The 26,623-nt window shown below is 37.6% G+C and overlaps 1 protein-coding gene and 1 long non-coding RNA gene across 16 annotated transcripts in view; one reads left to right on the top strand and one right to left on the bottom strand.

Annotated features, from left to right (window-relative positions):
- LOC145936221 (protein muscleblind) overlaps positions 1–26,623 on the top strand; it is a 382,974-nt gene that overhangs the window by 204,585 nt on the left and 151,766 nt on the right. The window contains exon 4 of one of the 13 annotated variants that reach the window (XM_083038195.1): positions 13,182–13,284. The exons of the other annotated variants lie outside the window; for them this stretch is intronic. Coding sequence (XP_082894321.1) covers positions 13,182–13,241 — 60 coding nt within the window. The 3' untranslated portion in view covers positions 13,242–13,284. Of the gene's footprint in view, positions 1–13,181; positions 13,285–26,623 lie in introns of those variants that run through there. 13 annotated transcript variants of the gene reach the window in all.
- LOC145936227 (uncharacterized) overlaps positions 1–26,623 on the bottom strand; it is a 274,129-nt gene that overhangs the window by 240,462 nt on the left and 7,044 nt on the right. The gene's annotated exons all lie outside the window — the stretch shown is intronic.

Below are 26,623 nucleotides of genomic sequence, written 5' to 3'. Positions count from 1 at the left end.
CAGAAATATTAACATTCCAAGTTCTATAACTTGGGTTTATTCTACATCTTGAACGTGCTTAGAGTGCCATCACTTGTCGCGCCTCGTTTCTCTCGCCCCGTTTTTATTATGTGTTAATCAATTTTCCGTTTTTACTAACTGTGAAGCTGCCTCTCAAGATTGTCTTTTATTAGTCCTATTGTTCCGGCTGTATTTAATTTTCTCGTTCTCTAACATTGGGACATGGTCTTTCACGTTGATCCCGATGGAATATTGAGCTTTTTTTACATTTTTCTGTTAATTAACAGTTCTTTCCCTTTGTGTTATACGAAGAAAAAGAAAGACATTAACTCAAAAAACTTCAGCGTTTCTAGTTTAGAATGACACATTGCATTTTATCTCTTGATAATTTATTTTTAAGCTATCACTATTCATTATTTTATAAGTGATTTTATTACTTATACATATATATCACTTGATTACATTGCAATCTTTCTTTCATTTTTGTCACGAATCTTGAGAAACTTGTTTCATATCCTGTGTATGGGCTATTTATTTTATTATCTACCTGCGCGTTTATAAATATACATATATTTAGCAATAATATGTGAAAGCAAATTAGTATCGAGAGAAAGTAAAATGTTACACGCAGAACTTGGTACAATTAAATTACCGGATGCGTTTTGTTCGGTTAGTCGGGTTTAATTACGTTAAAAAAAAAAAAAGTCATCGTTTAGGTGAAGATTGCGAGGAATCGCGCGCGCGCGGGGAAATATTAATCCATCTGAATCGGATTAAAGCCAGCTCTACCGGTGCACTTTCGACATCGATTGCACGTTGCGAGCTCTCTTCACCGGCCCGAGCCTTCGTTGCTAAATTTAAAAGGGAATTACATTCAACCCGCCGCATTTATTAACGCGATTATGGTAATCTTCAAAGACGTAACAACGACATCGTATCTGCACGATCGTGCAGACACTCACCCGCGAGGTTTGCGAGTGTCTGTCCGGGAGTGGCTGCTGCTGCGCCCACGGATGCACGCTTCGGTGGCTGCCTTAAGCTATGCGTCCGTGCAAGGGCGATGCATCTCGTTATTCCGTGCCCGGTCGCTTTAAATCGGCGCCGTGTATATGTGTGCGCGCCAAGCCTATGCGGCACCACTAATCCCGGCATCTTTCGAGCTGATCGATCAGACGAGATCGATACTATCGTTATCGGATAATTACTATCTTTCCGCTAATTGCGCATTAATGCATCACGTTTCGGAGCGAGTGGTATAGCTTTAATCCGCGGCGTATTCGCGTCACGAGCGGATGCGAAAATGATGCTCTTCTTGCGCGCATCCCGGTTACGGAAAATATCGTCTCTCTTATACATGTGTACATAAAATCAGCCTCTCAAAACTGAGATAAAAATGAATATTTGAAATTCGAATTTTTTAACACGCGATATTTACGCGCGAAAGAATAATATTAAATTATTCTCTCTATATATTTCTTACGTTTTCGGAATTATTATTTATGCAATCTGATTATTATGTGGAGAGAAATTGTGAAAATTTTATAATCGCGCAGTATATACCGTACATATTCATGACTTATGCGTTTGCCATGGCCTCGATTTTGCGACGACACGTTTCGGTCAAGCATTGAATTTGATTAATTGCGCCGTTTGTTCGTCAAAAATCACGCAGTTTCGAATAATTCAGCTGTTGAATTAATGGAGAGAGAGAGAAATTATTTGGCATTTATTTAAATAAATATATAGTGCTCTTGCCCCCTCGGAATACACAATCGTTGATTTTGGAATTTATTCAATTCGGGATATGCAATTTATGTTGCGTGTTATTACATATAGATAGTATAAAATAATGAAAAGAAAAAAAAACATACGCCAATCAAGAAATTGTCACGCAATACATAAACCCGTTTGTGCTAATCACATTATAAAATTTAAAAGCTTATAATGTATACAGTTAATATCTGTTTCACTTGATGATTTTAAAGTATACGCGCACTTTTTTTGTGCTTTCGAAGCTTATTGCGCATTCGACGTCCTACGCTCGACGGAGAGAAGGACATAATTAAAATAATCTCGACGAATTAAAGCGCAATTACGACGAGAGTATTCACTCCAAGTACCAGTTGTGATTCCCTCTACGACAGTTAATTAGCAATTGCGTGCACGTAACGCACATGATTCTGACTTTACGACCGATTCCCGGAGGCGATCTTTTCCTCGCTCTCTTCTGTCCGGTAAAATGGTTGCAGGTTTTCGGCCCCGCATCTCCCTTTATTTCCTCAAATTCCATCGATCGCGTGGCATCGCGATATATACGCCGCGGCGCATATGCAGATTCCATCGAGTTTTAATGCGCGATTAATTAATCGAGTGACGCGAAATAAACGCTCCGTGTTGAAATTCTATCTCGAATGTCGGCGTAGCAAAACGTGACGTTGAGCGGACCATCCTTTTCCACTCGAGTCACATAATTGAACAGACTAAATCCATCTCCTCTTCTCATCCTCATCCTCTTCCTTTTTCCATCTCTCTCGCTTCCCCCCTCTCACTCTCTCTTTCCCTATGGATCTCGCCCTGCTTTATTCACCCCTTTCCTTTGCGCGAGACCCTCCATCGTGCTCTCTCCGTGTGTCCCCGTTTAACGTCAGTTCGAATCGGGTGTAGTTAATTGACGTCTACTGTCGAAAGAAATGTATTCTGTAACCGTTAAACGAATTCCGTTTTTCAACCCCTTCCTCGTCCTCACCTCACTGTCTCTTCTCTCTTTGCGGAATGGAATGACGATGAGAGAAGTTTTTGGTGGGTGAATATCAGTGAGCGGCGGGAGTATTTTATTCTGACGCGAGATGCTTAAGAAGGTATGCGTATGCATATAGATGACAGTTCATTCTTTCTTTGAATGCGCTTTATTCTACGCGAAATAGGAATTTGGTTGACGGCGATTGGTGCGTATATGAATGGAAATAGATGAGAAAATAACGCAGGTCTCGCAGGTCGATTGACAGCATTTTATTAACCGAGTCCTTCACCGAGCTCTCTTTTCCTTTTTTTTCTTTTTCTTACTTTGCACGATGGAATGGAAACGGAATAGAGTACGCTACGTGAGAGGGATAGCGAAATTTAGAGTATTTTCTTACATTTGCGGGACGTTGTTGCGATACGGAAAAGGGACGAAGAGAGATGCATGCAAATGACGAAACGCTTCGCAATTGATCAGATTACAGGAAAATATAATAGATGTAAACCATTTTAGTCGAATTTCGAAGCATCAAAGCATACACTTAAAGGTTCGATCAAATCTCTGTAATAAGATGTTATTACAACTCAGATGTCATTCGAAAAAAAATTTAAATTAAATATTTTGATTTCTCTCTTTTTATTTTATTTTGTTATTAAAAGACTATGACATTTGATTTTCAAATTAGAGCTTGAAAGTTGCGGCTACTGATTAATAAGAAAACTTGCATCTATTTGACTCGCACTTATTTTATGCATATATGTGTTACATTAATATAAAAATAAAATGAAAGCATTTATAATTCTTATTTTATTAATTGCAATATTTTTAAAATTCCATATAAATTTTATGCAGTTTGAAAAAGTATAGGCATACGTGAGAAAATTTAAGTGATTAGAAATTTATTTGCTTATGGCAATAGGTAACCCGAAATTTAAGCCTGTAAACAATCAATTAAATGCATCCAATATATTTAGTTAAGTAAAATGAAAGTAACTTAATTATCATATATTGTTTAGTAATATAATATAAATAGGATATAAATAGGATTGACTATGGTTAATGTCGTTCAAATACTACGTTCATTTAAGTGCACTGAGTATGCTACGACTATTTCGCTATAAAAGCGACAGTATTCCGTACCGATAAAATGAATTCCCGTTTTCTTGTTTGGGGGATGGGATAAAAACGAACAAACAGGAAAGCGAAGAGAGAGGGGGGGGGGGGCAATGGAGGAGGAAGAGAGAAAATTTAAGGGGTTGAGGGAGACAATGAGAGTATTTTATTCCATCGCGAGACACTTAAGGACGGATGGAAGGGTACAATCGTATGAATATAAATGACAGTAGGTTGCTTTGAATACGCTTTGTTTTTCCGCGGAATGGGAATTTAAAAGGCGATATACGCGAGCGCACGAAACAGGGGAAAATTCTTCTATTGCGCGGAATTTCGCATCGACTGAAAATATAATATTAGCACCGACTTAAATATTTAAATCAATTGTCAAGAGATATCATTGCTATATTTATTTTTCCCAATTACCTATTTACAACTAATGACAGTTTTAAAGAAATAATATCGAATGCACTTTTATTTGATCGAATTTTTACAGTAAATATTAAATCTCTCTATTTTCTTCTAACGAAATTTTTATGGCTGTTTAATTCTAATTCTCAATATTAAAAAACAAAATATAATGGATTATGATATTTTTATTAATATATATTAATGTATATTATGTAACAGTTCTCGAGTTTTTTCTGCGTTCGGTCTTTATTATTTAAAAAAAGAATTGCTAAAATAGTAGGAGATATTATGTGTATAATATACGTACGATTGATTTTCTCCATTTATACTGATTATTTAATTAAAACAATATTTTAATTTAATTTCAATTTCAACCAATTATCTTGCAGTTTCACGAAATAACATAGATTATATTACAATAACAAAGTTTTCTTCATATGTTAAACGTATTTATCTTTATGTGTTGCAAGTTTAATATAAATATGAATATGAATATGTTTACGTGTATTATAGAAAGATATTTTGTCTTATCGAATAATGTAATATATATTATATAGGTCAATCAATATATATTATATAGGTGTATCTGATTGTGAGAATAATTTAGAATTTAGTCTAATTAGCTGATATGTTTGGCCAATTGTTTCATCTCTCTATTTTGTATCTACTCGCAGTTTTATTATTCGCACGTTATTAAAGTATAATTATCTAATTATCATCAAAATGCGCTGAAACATCGAGAAATTTGCATAAAATTAATTAAACGGATACGTATATACATATATGCAACGGTAGCTCTCTTCTCGTTTCCCATTCTCCCTGAGCCTGTTTAAGATATCTTCTCGAATAGCAAATATGAACGGACGACGAAGCGGTTACGCAGGGACTTATGAAGGTTCTTTCGACGGTTGAATACGCTTTGTTTCTCACCGAAAGACAATTCAGATGTCTGCGCGAAACGCGGAGAAAGAGACGCATGCCGACTTAAACGAAATGATTAAAGGGCAGGAAAGAGAAGAAAGGGAAAGAAAAAGCGGAAGAAGTACTCGGTACAAGAAACAAGAAAACGACGGAAGAGTCGAAGACGAGAACGAGGACATGTTGTATCCTCGAAAGGGTGCACTGTATGCCACTGTAGACGGAGTCCCGAGTTTCCTTAATTACAACGACCCTCTTCCGTCCCATTAATAAGCGGCCTAAACAAACTGCCGTCATATAAATACTTGGATTTCTCTACCTCGATCGCGCTCTTCCTCCCTCCCTCACCCCCCTCTCGCTCTCTCTCGGGCAATCCGCAGTTGGTTTGTCGGTCTCTCCTTTTTATCTCATCTCTACTCTTTCCTTGCCCTTCTCTCTCCGCCCATCTCTTCTCTATAATTAAATTTGCACCGAGCTTGGCGAGTTTGGCTCCTCCGTTCATTTAATCGGACACCAGGCGTTAGTATAATTAAAAGCACATCTCTTTTGGAATTCGTCTCATCCCGGACTGCTTTCTCCTATCTTTCTGTCTCTTTTCTTTCTTTCTCTGTCTCACTCGTTCATTCTCGTTTTCTACCGGCATAAGCATCGTCGTCTCTTGTTTGCCAATTATGGTTTACAACGTCATCATCGTCGTATACGTACCTTTCGGCTCTTTTCGTCGTGTGCGAACGAAACTCACTGCCGTGATACACGCGTCGCAAATAAGCGAGTCTACATCCGGCGAACGAGTTGAAAGAAGAAACCGACGCGCCGTTTCACAGAGAAATCCGGTGACGATTCGGTCTTTGTTCGCGCGCGTGGCGAGAAATTATTTGGACTCGAATAATTGCGGGAATATGCTGCAATTATCGCGCGTGAAAGGACCGGCTATACCTAAAGGTACCTGCTGTCGTTAGGCGCGCGCCTCACTCGCTTGTCATCGTGAATCCCAGAGAGGAAGCTGAATACGAGCACGTGATAAAGCCTATTTTCAGGAAACTCGTGTGTCATTAAGAGAACGCGGTTTTATATATTATGTAATAGCAAAGAGAGTTTAATAGTTAGTTTGTGTATACTAATGAGAACATAGTCTCCTATATTTAATCAATTCACTTATCGTATTATATAATACGCGAATATTATCTGCTTTTATACACATATTTAACGCGTAAATTATTATGCGAATTAAATGAAAAATTAATCTTTTTTCCTTTTTATTTAAAATTGGAATAAGTGTATTTTTTTATTGATATAATAATAAATAAACATAAAATGCAAATTATCGAAGATAATTATTAAACATACATATATAGCGTTTTGTTCCGATAAATTAAAAAATGTATTATATTTTATGTAATAAAAGAATGGATATATAATATTATTACTAGTAATATTATTGTACTTACATAAAAAAAATTCAAACATCTTATTTCTCGCGTTTATTTCTCGAGTAAACACGTCTACGTTCTCCGCGCGGAGGGGGACAATCGATTTCACTGTTATATCGGGGATTGTTTTTACTTTACGTTTCGTGGAATAAACACGAAATCGTAAATTTCAGGTGATGGCCGGTGCCAGGGAGCTAAACGACTCCGATTATTCGTGCGGCCCCCGGCCGCGGCACGTACGCCCGGACTTTATCGAGAGAAGCTCGCTTCGAGATATACCTCGTTCGATCGGGACACAACGTTTTCTCGATACTCGACGAATTACGATGGCGGACCCGCATTTTTCTCGGATGTGCCCGCCGTAAGACGCCCGATCGACAATTACACACGTACGTCGTACGCGGCCCCAGGGTCCGCCGCGTTTTATCTTGTGAAGCACGTTTAGCGCTCGAAGGCGTGACACGGATTCCTCGTCGCTGCAGAAACCGGTCTTATCCTCGTTGCTTTCTTGTTGTTGCGACTTGGACTTGCTTTTGCGATGCCTGTATCGCGGTTTCCGATGCGAGAAAAGTTCCTGCCTTTCTCAATACGGACCATTCAAGTCCTAGATTACGTGTCAGGGTTAAGATTTATTATAGCCTTTATGTTTTATGTAGAAATCTGTGTGGATTGACGGGTGAAATTTAAATAAATCTGGTATGTACGATTCGCCATCTTTTTCTAGATCACACAGAATGACAAAGAAAATTGATTCGATTAAGACTTGTTTATTAGAGTAATCGCGTTTCGAGTAAAAAAAGAAATAAAACGCGTTCTTGATCCCTTTAATCACATCTGATGATGATGTAGTCATCAATCGGGTATTAAAATTAAGCGAGATAATTAAATCTGTGAATAAATAGGACGATGCAATCAGTCAATAATTTTATTAAAAACTTGATTATCGCATTTTTCCCCTGGTTTCTATTTCTTAATGACGTTACGGCAATTTTTAATTTATTCGAATATTTAATTTCGTTTATTTCTTAATAATGGAACATTTTACGCATATGTTAATCATTAATAGTGTCGTATCATATTTGCAACATTTTGCATTTCACGCGTACAATCGTACATAATTTCTTGTTTACGCTTCTAAGAAAGAACTATCTCAAATTCACGGCATAACGATATCGCAGCACCCGTATCTCTGCGCGAGATCTTACACGCATTATCACGTATGCAGGCAGATAGAGAAATATGCGGAGATACATACATATATGTAAAACGCCGAGCGTGGCAGGAGCGCTTTGGAAGGGCATAGAGTTTCTCAATATTTAATAGTGTCTGGGTACGAGTGCTGTCTCGACACTTCTGAAATTGCAAGACGTAAAGGACTCGAGAGCGGCGCGGAAATGGGAAATAGACGAAAGGAAGGAAGAGAGAATTCGTTCGTTGTCTGCACCCCGAAATCTCGCGGTAATTACACCGAGCTCGAGTGCGATGCGACGTGGCACACATTATGCCGAATCAGTTCTTTCTCATCGGTACATATATATTTTTTTTTTTTTGGCGTAATATAAATCAATGAAAAATAGAGCGGACTTCTTTAAGATTACATATATACATTATTCTCATATATTTATGATCGTTTCAAATTTGTACTCGCAAACGACCGCGATTCGATCCAAAGGATTCGCGCATACAAAACCAAATCAGTGTATACGGAGTCGCTCTCGATAAACGACATATGTTGCTTGAAGGTTGCGAACGATTGTCAAGTCGAGAAAACGTAAAGGTATCGTGATACAGATTTAAAGGCAGCCTTAGAGCCCCGGGTGGTCTTCGGGAGAAGGACGGAGAGCGAGTACGAAAACGGGGAAGGAGGTGCTCTCGAAGAAGGACGGGCGAAGCATAGTGAGATTGGAATACCTACCACGTAGAAGCTGGAGAGACGGAAAAGGTGGGAGGGTTTGGAGGGGAAAGAGGGAAGCCTGATCCGAGTCAGAAGAGACACAGCAAAGAGAGCACGAGGACCGAGTTGGCCATGGTAGAGACACTTTCGTGAGATTGAGCCCGAATTCAATAGGGGATGAATAAAATATAAACCAGCCGCTTTCTCTCTCTCTATTGCGATCCTACGCGAAGGCTAAGGGCGGTATGGTCGACCCTTGTGTAAATAAATAAAAACTATATCCACCCCCTTCCCTTCTTTCTCCAGTATACGAGAATAGTGGACGTGTATGTGTGATGATTATACACACACACGCCGATTGATTCTCCCGGGAAACAAATGGCCGATTAAATCAATCGCTTTCCATCGTTTCGCAGCGTGATTTTCTACCTGAATATTTATGCGAATGGATAATGATTTATAGATGTACTATCTTAATAGATGATGATAACTCACTTGACATTATGACATTTTTATCGAAACCTAAAGTTTATACGATTTTTGTATTATTGAGAGACATATGATGTGCACTATTAAATTATTTCCTGCATATATATTGTGATTTCTTTCTTCGTTTTCACGACTTATGACTGGCAAAATTTATATACCTATATATGCCAGTAATGTTTTAAATCTTTAAAAATGATGATTGACATTTTTAGCTTCCGCAAGATTGTTATTCGTATATAGAGAGATAAATTAAATATATAAAATAAAAGACTGAAATATTTTTTTATGTAAAACACACACTAATCTCATCTCTAAGCCAATTAAGATTTAAAGATGAAGAATAAAGATTACGATCAAAGAAAGAGCATCGAAGTTTTTGTCGGCAGTTTTCAAGTTGCCGCATCTATGCAAATCGCGATGCAACAGGCACATGATTCTAGCATATCCATAGACACAACGAACGAAGACATACAAGTTTTCGCTTCTACTCTCAATTATTGTACCGATTACAAGTCGAAAATAATTAGATCGCGACGTCAAAGAGGGCACATGCCGTTTGGATTTAATCGAATCACTCGCGAAACTTTCTCAAAGAAGTTGTGTTTCGTGCGGAAACTTCCAATGCTCTTCATTATATCCTTTGATCTCGAGACGCTAAGTTCTCTGCTGACAAATTACGTTCTAATTAAGATGAACCCGACGATTCGTGGCTTGCGGAAATACCTCGGCAAAATCAAAATTGAACTGGTCGCGCAATTTCTATTCGCCAATACTTGAAAACTTATTGATGCCATAAAAAACTAATAGTAGTAGTATTATAATAGAAGTACTTTTGCATCTCGGACGACAAACAATTCTTGCAATAAATGATTTATAAATAAAATCATTTTTTCCCTCCCAAAAAGTACTGATAATACTTGATAATAAATTAATAATACTATTTTATCTTATTTTTTATTTTTATATTCATAGATATATTGTACTTAATTTTAGTAACATTGAAGTCTTTTTGGATAAATAATAATACTAAAATTATATTTTATTACGTACACATACACACACATACATATAAGGCGGGCATAAAGTCAGCAATTAATAAAAAGAGCAATTTCGCTCAATTTTACGAAATTCTCGTGCGTTTTTTGCGCCATTATCTCGCTTTTTTAACTACTGAATGAACTACGGAATGATTCTAAGTTGGCAGTTATTTAAAAAAATAATTAATTTAATATTTTAAATTGAAATTAGATAAAAACAGTCACATAAATTGAGATTTTTTCAGAATTAATATAATCTCGATAGATTCAGAGACCATATGTAGACAGATATACGAAAATGATCGTCATGCTTCTTTCTGATAATAAAAAAATCATGTCAATTAGCGCAGGATGTACATTTCTACGGCATATAAAATTGAATTCCTGACGTTGCCAATATTCCACTATCCGTCATCATTGTTGTGGACATTAGTAGCCGCTACGGGGGACCATTTGTGTCTCGCATCGAAGGGGGAATCGATTATCGGTATATCGAAATTTTGCCGCATCCGGCAGTACTTCAGGCATTAGACGGCCATACAACACGCAGACAGTCAAAGTAAGCAAGTCTGCGAGGAGAGGGTATAGAGAGAGGGACGGAAACTCGGACGGGGGTGAAGAGGAGAACCCGCCGGCTCGCAATATTTCGTGTTCATAGCGTTGCTAAGCCGCAACTAACCGCCTTGTTAGGAAGTTACTCCTCCTCTCTCAATCTCTCGTGTCTTCCTCCTACTTCTACCGGCTGCTCCTTCTCTTCCGGTCTCTGTTCCCATCCCGTGTTCCTCCTCTTCTCCCTCCTGCCTCTTCAACGGCGATGCCGTCTGCTTCTCTTCTCGTCCGGCCGTCACTTGTCCTTCTCTTCTTGTACAAAATTTGCCGTCCTTCTTCCTTGATGTTCTTCTTTCTAAAATTACATATGCTCTCGCTCTTTTCCTTCGCCTCACTCTTAAATTTGTCCGTTTTCTTGTGCTCCTTTTTTCTGCGGGATGTATGTACAGCCGTCTCTTGGTCCTTTTCATTCGTCTTTATTACAATGGATGACTTCGAATAACCGCGTCTCCTTATAGTAGATAGTAATATAAATTCCGTGAAATATAAAAAAATATTTAAAAAATGTATCTTAAAATAATATGCGATGAGAATATTACTTTATCGTGAAAAGATGATTTCTTTTTTTTTTTTTCTTCTCATTACTCGTACAGAATCCTTTGGAAAGGATTCTGTAGATGGAAATGCGATTGATAGGAGACACTCTGTATTTCTCTGCGTTTCTTCGCTTGAGCGTATTTCTCGGGACGCATCCCCTTGATCTCACTTCAGACCACCCACCGGATACTAAATCATAACTTGAGAAATTCGCGTGTTACGCGCGGGACACCTTTAAGACCTCAGAGGAAACTTGGTGGAGGAGGATACTGCTGCCCTTGCAAACCTTTGATAACTAAGTACGTAACGTCTCCTTGCCGGCAATTCTCGTGCTCTGCCGCTTCGTATGTATGTGTATGTCCGTGCTTCGGGATCCTTTCCAACATAAACCCACTTATATGGCGGTTCCCGGTTAAAGCCTAATTGTAGACGCCATGTAAACTTCGAAATGACTCATTTAAGAAATATAGATTTATTCCGTTTTAGATTTGAGCCGCGATAGTTGAATTTAGTGAAATGACTATTATTGTGGTAGCGATAATTTAATTATATAATTATAAGTGACATGTTTTTATGTTAATTATTGAAAAGATATTTTGATCTTTATTTCTTCTATTTTTATAATGAAAAAAGACATGTCATTTATAGAATTATAAAAAAGAAATTAAGAGCACAGAATAAATAAAAACAATTTGTTCAATTCTGTGATATTTTATGAAATAGCTTTTTGAATTCATATTTATTTTAAATGCCTTCTTATTTTGCATAAAAACAGATCTCCTTTTATCTTAGATGAAAATTCTGAATTATTTTGTGGAAATTTGAGACATTTGAATATGTAAATTGTGTTTCACAAAGAGGTTTCGAATCGTTATTTTCCAATGATATTGCATCTATTCCATCGACAATTTTCCTCGACTGCATCTTCGAGAGCTAGAGGTTGTTCGAATGTAAACTGGATCGCGACAGCCGATGCTTGGCTCTTCTCCCAGGGATGGCCTTTGATGCTCAAAGGCTCCTTTGATGCACGGCTTATATTCCTATCGGAATTAAATATGCGATTTGATGTAACTGCGTGTGCATGCGGCCTCGACCAATATCCGAATTCAATTTACGACATAACCAACTATTTTTTCCGTTTCCTCGTGCAATATAATAGTCGCTTTCCTTTTTGATCTTATAGAAAAACAGTTAAATAAGAAATTGTATGTGCAAACAATACTATTTAATATATGGTTAAATGATTTAATACATTTCAAATTTTCTTAAAATAATTTAGAATTTTAATTTAAAATGGAAGAAATCTGTTCTGACATGATGCAAAATAGGAAAGCATTTAATAGACATTATTGAACTTTCAATACGATGGGAAACAAATTTAATATACTTTTATTTTTTGTTTTACGATAGATTTATATTGAAAGGTGCATTTCTGCATTGCGTTTTTTGTTACGTTTTTGCTTAATTTTACGCTGGCAATTTACAGGCAATGTAACCTGACCTGACCTAAATTGATAAAAATCATGATACACTATATCGTAAAAAAAGTAGAAATGCCGGTTTTGTCAGCGGAAACGTCGATTAAAGCAACGCGTTATGTCATTTTTTTTTTTATCACAATCCGTCTCAATAAACTCCGAAATACGGGAATGGAGTCAATTGCCCAATTCACGAGAAATGAACAAAAAGTGTGTCTTATTGAGAATCAAAAGCTATGGCTTTTCTGCAAGGGCGGTTAAGAGAGTAAATCTTGATACGTGCCGTATCCAATTTATTTGCGCTCGATATATGGCGTTATTAAATACGTGACCTTACTGAGCGCGCTTTTAGAATGTTGTAGAGTTGAAGCTATATATAAATACATATAGTTTTATCGCCGTTGGTCATAGGTTTCTTTGAGGTCGTGATATTTTGTCTGTTAAAATAAAATGGGCGAAAAGTAAATAATAAACTGACGCACAAATTCCGTGATGACTAATATCGATTTAATTTTTTTGTTTCAGGTATGTATTTGTGCTTCTCTACTTTACCCGCCTACACCAAAAAGAATAGAGAGTGAGTAAATGCTTACATAGTTTTATACATAAAAAAATCGCTATCTGCATTAATTCAACTTTTTAATTTGGAAAAAAAATTATGTCACTATAGCTGGATAGATATTGATAATTATAATCATGATAAACACGTCCACATTTTAAATAATTTTTATACTCAAGTAGCATTTTCAAACCTTCTATACTTATTTTTCGTTTTAAGATATATTATTAAATGAGATATTATTTTATATAATGATATAAATATAATATTGACATTTGCGTAATTTCTTATTAATTATTTTGCAATTATTCAAATCCGTGTCTAAAAATTCACTCGATTTCTCGACGAGTTTTATTCGAGATCGTTTAAATATTTTTCGCGTTTTCAAGTGGGTAACCTGATTAGCCACGATCGATCATTTTCAATTACAAAAATATATGTCTACGACCATGCGGTGCCTACTTTAGCAGTATGTAAAGGTCGCGTGCATCAAAGTCACTAGACACGACGTCGCCAAGTATTTTCTAAATTTGCATCTCCGCCGCTGATAAGGCATGCAAGTAAACGGGGGCGAATTTGTGAGACGGGCGAACGATAGACTAATCGGCGATATGTCGGCGTGTCGCGTTTTTTTTTTTTTTTTTTTTTTTTTTTAACAATAAGTTCTGTAGATATTGTTCATTGGCTAGAATCTCAAGATTTTGATGAGATTAAATACTTCCTTCTTTTTAGAAATATCTCTTCTCACCTCGTATATGTTAAATAGATAAGAATCATGCGATAAGCATGATAAAAGTGATTGCATAATGAAGGATGAAAGTTTCTTCACAATCTAAAGTATTTTTTAATATTAATATTAGATTTATCTGAAGTATTAATATTAATTAGATTTATGCAAGTTATATAAACACGATTCGTGATCGTTCAAAGAATTTTCTTGGCCTCTTTTAAGCTATGCGTCAATAATTTTAAAGTTCATTTCATTTTCTCTTACTTTCAATCGTAATTTAATCCACTTACCCTTTTTCTAAATAATATAGTTTTCTAGATTATATTACAGATAGGGAGGAGATTTAATTAGAGTTGTGTGGCGTCAATTGATATTGGTGAAACCATTGACGGTTGCTTACTTATCATTAGTTAGCGATTAGTTAGCTCTTTGTAAATCCCTGTTGCAATCCTAATTGCAATGTAAATAGAAAAAGAAAACTGTGTTAACTATATAATGTTAACGGCGGAAATACATGAATCTAATAAGGGGAAACAGATTAAATGAGCAACTTGCATAAAATTAACGATTTGTTAATTAGAAAGCAAAAAACTTTGAAATAAATAATAACATAAGTAGACAAGACTTTTTTGGATCGGTTTTTCTTGATTTCTTCATCATGTTAATATGTCAGATAATTATCAGATTATTTTCTTATCATTTATATTATATGACTATATGTAGATATTATTTTATTTCATCAGTTTCATGATGCAGTCTTTTAAAAAAATATAATAACGATTATATAACGAATTGATTGAGATTACAAAAAATTCATCGGTTATTTTCTCGATATATTTTTTGAATTATTTATTTCGAACATGCATAATAATAAGTTGTTTGATTTGCCTAGATTTATATTTAAAATATTGATAAACGTGCGAAATAACATTTGCTCGAACATATTTGCTTGTAGAAAATAGAGAGTAAGCGCAACTTTTTGCCAGGCATTTCTCACTGTTCCTATCGCGCAAGCTCGCCGTGGGAGCGATGTACGCGCAATCAGCCATCGCTGCTGAAGTGTAAATCCTATCGGCGGGCAAAAACGCCGCCGGATACGCTTTCGAACATTTGCCATAGTTTCGGGACGAAATTCCGCGGCATGCGAAAGTTTGTAATACGCGTTTCGTCGACGAGGCGCGAACAACCTCGCTCCATCCAAGTCCGACGCCCAGACTGCGCGGCGACGCACAATTCGAAATTCTTCCGCGAAATGCTCGCGTCTCGGAGTTTATTTTCGACGGTAATTCCCCTAGCTTCGACTTTAATTTTAAGCGGATACGGAGGACTCGCAGAGACGGTAACTCGACGCGGTAAATCCGTCCGGGACAGACCAGACGGCGACGACGCGTTGGCACACACGATCTTTTTCCATCGTTTCCTGCAACGTTATCTCGGAAGCTTCTACCCTGATTGTAAGTGAACCCCGGAATAGAGGAGGGAAGGAGTGGGGGAAAATGTAACCTAGAGGAAGTAAAGGACAGAGAGAGATGTATATAGATATAGATGAAGTTTTCGGACGGCGGACCCAACGTTTCGTTCGCTTTCGAAGACAGCACCGCGCTTCAGGTCTAATTACTCGAGTAAAGCTCAAGTCGCGAGTACCTCGGTAAATAAACGAAGTAAACGAGCGGTCCGGACTGTCCGCTTTCAACGACGTGTCCGTAGCCGGTTCGTAATTGCGAGTAAAACTCGAACTGGCGTGCAAAGTGCTCGGCGTGACGAGACCAGACCAGTATATTTTTCAGTCTCTAGAGAGTTCTACGCGAGTTCTACTAATCCTTCAGAAGGATAATTTGAGTTTTTAACGAAATATATGTCCATTGGAATTTAAACTTCTTTATAATTTTACATGTTTCCATTAAAGTAAATTTTAATTACATCTCTTAATACATGATAGACAAAGCTTGCAAATAAAAATTAATGATGACTAACAGAATTAATAAACACCAGGCTAACTAAAAATTCTGTGAGCGAAAAATATTGCTTTCTGTTATCATTGATTTCTCATTTTTACTTCACCGCTTGTATTATCGAAGATAGAAAAAACACGTTCAACAGATATTTCAACTATATTATTAATTAAGCAATTATTGTAAACGACCCAACTGGGTTAATTGATTTTTATTAATTCGATATCATATATTATTAATATTTATGCATTCGAGAGAAGAGAGGAAAACAAGCCAATAAATACTAAAATATAAAACAGAGGATTTATAAAAACCAATGTGTTATATATTTTATATTTTTATTAATATTAAAAATAAAATTAGAAAAACACATATTGCATATATTCTATTCAATTTCATTTTTAATATTAATGTATATACAAAATATATAACATTTAATATATTAGTTTGTATATCTTCTGTGAAATTTATTTTATAGTATATTTATTGATTTGTTTTCCTCTCTTTGAATGAATAAATATTAATAATATAGTTGAACGTGCGTTTTTTTATCTTCGACAAAACAAAAATCGGTAAAATAAAAATGAGAAAGCAAAATGATAACTAAAAGTGATATTTTTTGCATATATAATATAATAAAACTGAACTGAATCATGCGGCATGTTCTAATTTTGCATGTCCAAATTTGCACATCGATTTAAAAGGTCTGGTCGTTTAACTCAGTGATAACTTGCCCCGCATGTGTGCGACAGCGGTTTACGAGTGGAGACCACGTGCCGCGTGTGCGCGACATCGGTCGTGAGCGTGTTAATCGAAGGTACATTGGCCCCCAAAGACGATTTCACGTGTAGTTACGTTCGTTTTCAATAATGGCTGACGTAGCTCAGCGACTGCAATTGTTAACAGAACTCGCTGCGCGGACAGCGCACTGTAATTCGATAGTCCGCACCGAATGCAAACTCGCTCTCCATCCTTTCCCACTCCCTCACATAGTCTCGAGCAAACAAAAGAACGTCTATATGCAACGTTACACACGCCTTCGGTAAGCAAAGGACCGACTGTCGTTTTGCCGGAACCCTTGATGTACAATAACCCAACCCGATGGGTTAGCGCTACGTCATGGGGATGCGAGGAATTGACGTGTCGTGTAAATTTATACGGGATAGAAGAATCATGCAAATTTCACGTAAATTTTTCACGATCACAGATCGTTAAAGAAAATCGAATTGTGCGGGCAAATCCGATGAAATGACACGTTTGTTTTCGAGAAAGTTTGATACATATATAATTTAAGTTATATATTATTTTAATACCACATGTGTCAAAAACATTTCCTTCAATTAAAAATGAGTTAATTGCACATATTTTGATTTAATTTATTCGTCTATAAATATCTCAGAGTTATAGATATGATATAGATGGTGAATTTGAACTCGAAGTATTTTGTCAACGTGATTTTTCCAGACGGAAAACATTGGTACGATCTTTGAGAAAATTGCGGGATTCGATACGCGGGAAAATCGCATTACCTTCTTAAATGGAAGTAGATGCGATTCTCTGCTTATGATAAAGTACTTCGTAAATGTTTCGAGGCGCTCTTGTCCCACGTGTATATTCGGTCAACAGGAATACCGGAGAAACCGTCCAATGCGCGTGCAAATATGACAGCAATATCAATATCTGTTTACGACATTGAACCACAGCAATGCGCCGGATTTAACATCCGCTATATGTGCGATATCATTATTTTATATGGATATCATATTGCGGCTGCGCCTTTTTTCGTATCTCGAACATGTTTATCACGCTGCTTCGTCCGCGTCGTGCCCGTCATTTATTTTTATTGACCGAAATTTCTCCATCTATTTGGAGCAAATTTCTATTTCACAATAACGGATATCCATTAATAAAAATGACCCGGAAAGAATCTTCCAGGAATTGGACGTATGATTAAAATAGATATGCATAGTATTTTTATTTAAGACAAAGAAAATTCGAACATATATTGATTCTAATTTTCGCGATTTATCGAAATTCAAGATAACAACTAGATGTCAATAGATATGATCTTTTAAATTAGCTTAACACATTCATCGCTTTATATGTCACGATTAACTGACATCCAATTTGATGGCATTGCTCATTTGTAATCACCGAGAGACGATCGTACAAATATGATTAATTTCAGTAATTACCATGCAACTATCTAATTTATGCGATTATTAACAAACTATTAATAAAACATCTTTTTTAAATATTCACATATACGTGTACCTTTTTTTCAACATTTTTCTCATTTGTTAAAAAAATCCAATATATTTGATACACGTTGCATATGTCACAAAGTGTTAACAAGAGCCAATTCAATCTTCCGTCCGCGTGCGATGCGATAAACAAATCCCCCGACGTATTTTCCGGCGAGATGGAAAAAGAAGATTTCGCAGAATTGTCGGGACTTAGCAGAGGAATGACGGGCGTGCGCAAAGCGCGATGTTTCCGACAAAAGGTCCGTGTGGCGGGAAACGAGAACGAAGGGGGGTGGGAAAGAGAAGAAAGGTGGACCAAGCGAGATGGATACGAGAGAGGAGAGAAACCGGGATAAAGAGAGAAAGCGCAACGAAGCGGAGAGAGCAGAATCCGACGGAGTCGGCCGAGCATCGGATGGCCGAAGGGATGGTAGGCTGGATTCAATTACTTGGAGAACAATACTGCCTCCCCGTCATTGTTTGCTCGAGCACTTGCTTGGGTTTTCCTGGTTTGGGACCCCGAGCGTACCGTATCACCGTGTCCCGTTACACCACGATATTTTGTTTGCCTACTATAACACCGACGAGGACGAGAGCGAGGATGAAGATGAGAACAACGATGACGAGGTCTGCTACTCGACCGATTCGCCTGGTCGACCTTGGCACCGACCTCGCATGACGAGCGTACAATATATTCTCGGATCTTCGTTTTATATCGAAACGCGAATCGAATCGGGTGAGCCTGACATTTTTGGCGGCGAGAGGCTGTGAAACGCGGCTTCCGGCGCTGATGGTATTCCCACATGGAGTCCGAATCTCTCCCCGGCGCGAAATAAAGATGGATGTATCTATTTGTCTTTCCATCCTCCCGTCTATCTATCTCTCTATTTATTTATCTGTATTTATCTTCATCTATCTGTCGATTCGCGTAGGTATCCGTTTATTTACTCCCGCTTGGTCGTGCATCTCTCACTACTGATTTGACGCTCTCGCTATCTTCCGCCGATTTTTTTCTATATCCATATATTTCCTAGCTTGATGTCTCGCGCTCAAAATTCGTACTCTTTTCTCTTAATCGATCGCATCAAATTTTCATTATTACTAAGCGTGTTGTCAGCTCTGTAAATGCTACAACAAATCTTGACAACCCATTATAATTTTTAATATTAAATATTTCGCTAATTTATTTTGCGCGATGTGAACGATTACGATTGTAATCCGTTGAAAAAACATACACGTATATATAGAAATTAAAAAAGAATGTTTATTAATAGTTTTAATAATCACATAAATTAGATAGTTGTATGATAATTACTGAAATTAATCATATTCGAATAATCGTCTCTCGGTGGTTACAAGTGGGCAGTTACAATGCTATCAAACTGTCAATTAATTGATATATAAAGCGCCGAGTGCGCGAATTACATATCGCGATATTAAAATAGGCTAAAACTATTTGACGTTAATTTGACGTTCATTATTTGTCGTTTACGATATAGATAGACACAAGGGATTCTGTAAAGTTGACTATGTCCATGTTCTTGTCCTTTGTCGTGATCGCTTTACTTTTATTCCCACGTGGGACGTATCGCGTTCGTACGTGCAAATAGATTGTAAAAACTTTTCGTCCCAAAAACGATCGACCGAATGCGACGAGCGACAGTCGTTCGTTATATCCGGACAATGAAATCCGTCTTCTACCGATAGCGCGCGTTTGTTCCGATCGCGGTGATATTTGCAAGCCTCAACAGGTATGACGAATGTGATTCTTTATGCCTTTCAAATTGATACAATCTACAAAGCACGAGCCATGTATGTATTATTCGCATGAATTTTAATGAAATGTCATCGAAAAGTTGCAAAAAAAAAAAAAAAAACACTTAAATATCGATTGTTTAAATAAAAAAAGATTGGATATTAAAAATGTATAGAACGATACATAAATAATTTTTATTATATTTCTATTTTGATATATTATGCTTCATATACGAAATAATTTATCCATACTCGACTCATTCGAAAATTAAAGATTAATTTTCAATTTGTTCCAAAAATCTTTTTATATCAAAACAAGAAAAAGTCTACATCTTTGTGAGACCTATTTTTATATATTTGTATTAAGTTTCACATTTTTCTTTTAGGCAACTTTTACGATGTAAATTTCTTTCTTCGCAACAAAATTTAGCTCTAGTTATTTTGCGATCATCGATACCGTTTCTTCGAGAGATGCAATTGATTAATAGCTATAATTTCTTCATTATTCTCGGCGCTGCATTATTCGCATAAGCATTTCCGTATGCAGGTTTCTACAGAAACGCGTCGCCGGATTCATCTCCGTTTCCGCGGGCGCGAATCTGGATTTTTAATGAATTTTTAACTATTCAATTTTTGTGCCGCGCGAGAGTCCATCTCTCCCATTCCCATTCCGCTCCGCCGATGTAACTTTCAGCAGTCGCGCCCGGGTTCGAGTAGATGAAGTTGAGAAGGCAGAGTCGCAAAATGGCTGCGGAAGAGGACTGTGGTGGGTGGACGTAAAGTGGCGGTACGGCGAAGAAGGGGGTTGGCGATAGGGTAGCACGTCGGAGAGAGAGTAGAATAATGAATAATTCCGAAAGAGAGGGATTTCGTCTTCTTGCAGCCGCTCGCACTTCGACGATACAGAAACCCAATTCGCGACTTGTTCCGTGAGAGAGCTCGAAAGGAGATTCTCGCTCGCGTGGTTTCGCCGTTTTCTTCGCTGTTCGCACGACTTTTGCGTCCTCAAAGCAGGAGCGAGGATTACAGGATGATAGTACGAGTCTTGTACGTGCATAAAAATGTGATACCGTTTGCCAATCCGAGATGCTAAAATATTTTTACATTTATGACAGTCATATACCGTCGCGACTATTTATTTTTTTACGTATTAAATTCAGATTTTTGTTTATATATATATTTCATATTATCGCATTGTGGCGCTAATGAGTTTTATTTGTATATTATTACAAAGACTGCGTTTCAATGAAATATGAAATAAACATCGAAGAGTTGCATTAAACGCGCATGCAGAGCATTTTATAGGAAATTTATTAATGCAAATGCAAATATAATGCAAGAGTGTGATATAGAAATCGACAGATTAAATATATATATGCAAGACTAAAAGAACGGTGTTACAGATGAGATAATTACATCGATACACACGAAATCTATGGTGATTTTATTATCAGCGTGAAAGTACGATAGGTTCGATCGTGAAATGGGATAACGGTTGGGGTGGAGGAACGTGACTCCAATTTCAGCGTTTCGGGCAATCACGCGCGACCCGTCACGTTTCAGCACCGAATAATTTTTGTCGAGAAAGGAGAAGAGAGAGAGGATAACCGCAAAAATCGAAAAACGACTGCGCGACGACCGGATATGTATATTTTCCGCGTGAATATTCCGCGAGGCGCCGAACGTACCGCGGAATCCGCGCGACGATAAGATAAGGGGCGGCAAAACGCAGAAATGAGAAATGCTAATGGCATTCCGTTCTCAGCGCTATCATCTTTCACAGGGTCGAAAAAAAAAAAAAGAAAAAAATTAGACACGCGGCGAGACGGCGGATGGAGCGGGATAGTGGCGGGAGAAAAAAAAAAGAAACGAAGAGTGCACCCCGGTGTTTGCATAGTCGTAGAACTCGCGGTGGTATTGTACTTTATACGAGAACTCGGCCGCGCTGATATCGCCCATCCTGAATATTTTATGGGACGCGTCTGGAATGAAATAAAATTGGCGACACGCCGAAGAGTCGGCGCGATTCCCTTCCGGCGCTTGATTTTCTCAATCTTCGCGCTACTTGAGGCGGAATGGCATAATTCCATTCTCTTGGCTCATTTCTTTGGCTTAAAACGTTAGGTTATTACTTCTCTTCGGCTTAATTAATTTTGTCTTATTTTTCCGCAAAGCTACGCGATTCTTATGCGCGATTTCTCATTGCGAGTAAGTTAATCCCGAAGGACGAGAGAAATTATATAGATTTATGCAATATTTGACAAATAGAAATTTTTTGTACATATTGCGCGATTATTTATTTAAATTTTATATTCTTCTATTCTCCCCAAAAATTTTCTCCGTAACTTTTTACGTCTCTGTATCATTTTTCAAGAATTAATATAACTGTCAACCCGACACTCGTGTCACCGAGCACCGGTCACAGAAAAATTTAGAGAGGCTCTAAGAAACGAGGTGACCGTCGTCGAAAGAGAGAACGGTCGTCGTTAATTACATACAGTCGGAAAGACATTAGCCGCCTTCTGCGCGGGGCGCACACACTATCACGAGATCACGACCGGAAGAGTGTGTATGAAGTATTACGGAGGATGAGAACGCGGCGGAAAGACAATGCAGTGGATACGAACTAATTGCCGGATTCTCCTGCCGTCTAGTGGACCAGGAAGATTAACTGCATGCTCATCCCTCTCGACGTCCGCCCTCACCTCTGTTTTCTCCTCTCCGACCTTCTCGTTCCTCTCGTCTCCCCATTTCTCTCCCTCGGACCTCCATACGCGCCGAGCTCCAACGCGGATATATAAATTAGTTGAGTGTACTTCTGCCTATGTGTGTGTGCTGTGTGTGTGTACGGCTATCTCATAGATTAGTGATTTTAACCTTTAAATGCATTTGTTTCTCGCGTACATTTCACTTCGTGTTCGAAGACGTCGCGAATTCGCCTTTTTTATAATAATAATATATATATATTTATATATTTATGATATATATTATAATAATTTCTTAGAGATATAAAAAAATTGAAAATATATATTTTACTCTTGAAATTAGTCAACGAAATATCACAATAATTATTTCCATTTCTTCGCTTTTCTCTGAGAAATTACTCTTCGTAATACAAGTTTATATCATCACTAATATTTGATATTAATGAACTCTGTCGCTCGTCTGGAATATCTTTTTGCAATGAGCGTGCCATTCGTGGCAACGATTAGCGCGCGAGAATGCGACATAACGAAACGGTATCAGGAAACACGCCGGCATACACACGGTTGCAATAACCACACCGCAAGGGGCTACCTTGTTAAATGCTGCAGGGCGAAACGACTTACGCCCGTTTAATCTTGAACGCGAATTCTGCGGTATCTCGCAAGGGGTTGTAATTCAGGGTGCCTCCCACGATCTTTCGACCTCCCTTCCTCCTCTCTCTCTATCTTACTCTCCCAGTGTTCCTCCTATTCTCGGCATAAAGGATGAAATGAAGCCGAAATACCGCGCTCTGTTCCTTGTCATTCTCCGCCGCACTAGCATCGTCAGTAGCGTATCTCTGTTCTACCACCGTATCGCCTCTACTTTAACCTCGAGTGCCGCGAATTCTATCGTCCTTTATCCCTTTTATCGTCTTTTCCACCTTTCTCTAAGCTATCATCAAGAGAGCGTGCTGCTTGCCCGTAAAGCGGCAAAGAATTCACCCGTTATTGAATCAATATTGTGCAAACCTATCAGCGGGGCCCGTCTTTCCGAACGAATCCCTCTTTCCCTCCGGTGTTCCCGCTCTCTCATCGCAGTTCGTCGTACCATCCCCTGCCGTTTTGCCATCTACGGAGTCTGATATGCCGCCGGAGGAAAGTATTGTCTACTCCCGTATCTCCTCCCCCGTCCCACTCCCCCGTTCTCTCACCCACGTCCGTTATCGATCTGTGTGCAAATATTGAACCACGTCGGCGTGAACGAGAGTGAAAGTGGGAAAGGCCCGACGAGATGGTGCAGGAAAAGGGAGAGGAATGGGGAAAAGGAACGAGCAAAGGGTAGGAGGGGAGGCGGTTTTAACCGCGGATGGGCGAGAGAACGAAGAACGAGAAGGGAAAGGCGGGGGCAGATAGAGAGCGCAATCTTTCCATCGCGGATGAATTTAATGGGGTAGCGTTCCGGTGCATTCCAGTCGAGTTAACGGCACGAGGATCCTCGACGTCAATTAGAGAAAATCTCTTTAGCGTCTTGTGGCGCGGTTTCCTCTCCACATACGGCATCGATAACTGAATATATCGCTTTTAGAATGTAAACCAGCGCACGCTATGATTCACACAATTCCTTCGATCGCTTCTATTACTATCGTCGTCCAGCTGATTCGAAAACCAATGAAACTGAACTCGTCCATCGAATCGGACAACGGTTCGTGAAATTGCGGTAATTTGTCATTTCTGCGGATCACGAGATTCGCCGTTTGTAATGATTGTTTTGAGACGAAAGTTTCTATGAAGAAGCTACTCGATATCTTCATATGACAAATTCACATGACGAATTGCGAGCAAAAGTAGTATAAAGCAAGATAATTCCGACACTATACGTGTATTATATGAATGCGATGTCATGATATTTTTCGAAATAGCTCTATACGTGAGACAATGTTGCAAAATTTATAATAAATTAAATATATGGTCGGAAGATAATACGGTTTTATTATTTATTTATTTTAATAATTAATGATAATTCACATTTCAAGTACTGATGTATTATTATTGAATTTAAAACACAATATCGATATTCGATACATAATATCAAAAAAAACATTACGCTACATAACTCTATTATTATTTTACAGAATAATAAATAATAATTTAAATAATAAATAATATTTTGAATATTTAATTACTAAATTTGTTATTTAATAATGACTTTTGAGAAGGGAAAAAGCAACGAATAAAAATTTAAAAAAATAAAAAAGAGGTAAGAGAAAAACATCGGCGAAAATCCTCGAGTGCGGTTTTCCACATTTTCGGATATAGCAATCTAATAAATTCCCCTCAAACGTAATTCATTTTTACTCGCGACGATGGCAGCAACCGACATTTATTCGACATCAACATATCCATAGAGGAAAATATCATAGTCCTTCAACGAGCTTTACGCAGTTAACTTCCGCTACTCGACACACGTATCGTGTAACTGCATTTACAAATTACCATGCACGCGCATTTTCACGATTAATATGCAACGACTTGGCGCTCGACGCGAGCCGAGAAGAGATGTAGAACGAGGAGAAAATCGCTGGATAGACGATACGAATGGTTTATTTCGCGTGGACGGCTAATATTTTCCTCGAGCTACATATATGGAAGAAGAGACGGTCATTTCTCTCTCCTTCCTCCTCTTTTTCTCCTCCCCTCGACTTTATCCGACACAATTTAACCGCGCACACGCGTGTTTGTTCGACATTATAGAGACCGCGTTACTGTTTACCGTTCGCGTGCATCCCATTGATATTTTTTATGGCTTCAATTTCATACGTCACCCTCCAGCCACCATTCCCAACGGGTTTTTAACTACTGCGTCCTCGAGTGATGTTCTCTGCTAGCTGCATGTTATTTTTTCCCCCTTTGTACGCTCCACGCACTTTATCGTTATAGTGAAATATCTATGTATAAATATCTAGTACTGTATATTTTTGTTATAATATTGAGTGCTTTATGCAAATAATACCGTATGTTCTGATTTTACGAGTAATTTTTATCAGTATATTTATATAAATTTATCGTACTTTCATATGATGATATACGAGACGTCTAGTTTCAAAAATCACATTAAAAATTTTTTTTAATTTGAAATTTTTGTTGATAAAAGTCCTAGGTACTCTCGAATTAAAAAAAAAATAGGCTTAATGGTTTTTGAAACTAGACATCCCTATATGTCCATCATGCATACTCTTCTTTTATTTTTATATGTGCTGGTCTATCGTGCAATCGATTAATTGAGCGTGTTGTTTCTATGAACGAACGATGGAACATCGATCCGCGAGAGGATGTCAATCGCGACGCGTTTAGTATAGGAAATATTTTTCTCTATTCTAATGGACACCGTTCAGCTGCTATTCGGGTAAATTTATATTTTGGATTTACCTGGCATAAAATACGAGCGCGCGCGTAATACATACATATAAGAGAGTATATATACATTCTTATATATATAATGCAATGGCGTTTTGCACGACCCGATCAATTGCGATTTCGTGTACTAAAATACCGTCGATTAAATCATGATCTTGTAACAGTGAGCGATATATAATTCGCGTTACCGAATGCGTATTCGATACGATTTTGTGCATTTCACACCATGTCTCATTTTGCACTTTATATTTTCATTGCATCCAATTGAAAATAAACGATTAGCTGTACGCAACGTCATTGTCATGCCAACATCTAATATTCTTGCATATATTGATTTACAAAATTGTACAGATATTTAAAATCGTTAATATTTAAAATATATTTAAAATATAAGAATTCTATATTTATAATGTTGATGTTACGTATATGTATAGTGTGTGTCTAACTTAAATTAGCGACTGCGTTTATTTAAATCCAATTTATTTATAAATAATAATGAAGTAATTCAATTCTCAATAATTATGCCAACAATATTAGAGGTTCGATAGCTAAATATTTATTAAATTTAAGCTATTTCAATTATGAATTATATTTACGTCAAAATAAACATTACTCGTATGAAAC

The sequence above is a fragment of the Prenolepis imparis genome, unplaced genomic scaffold, assembly GCF_030444845.1.
Source record: "Prenolepis imparis isolate NDT839.2.m4 unplaced genomic scaffold, iyPreImpa1.0 SCAF_5, whole genome shotgun sequence".
Classification (NCBI taxonomy): domain Eukaryota; kingdom Metazoa; phylum Arthropoda; class Insecta; order Hymenoptera; family Formicidae; genus Prenolepis; species Prenolepis imparis.
Note: the sequence above shows the minus strand (reverse complement) of the source record. Positions and strands in the feature narration are given on the sequence as shown.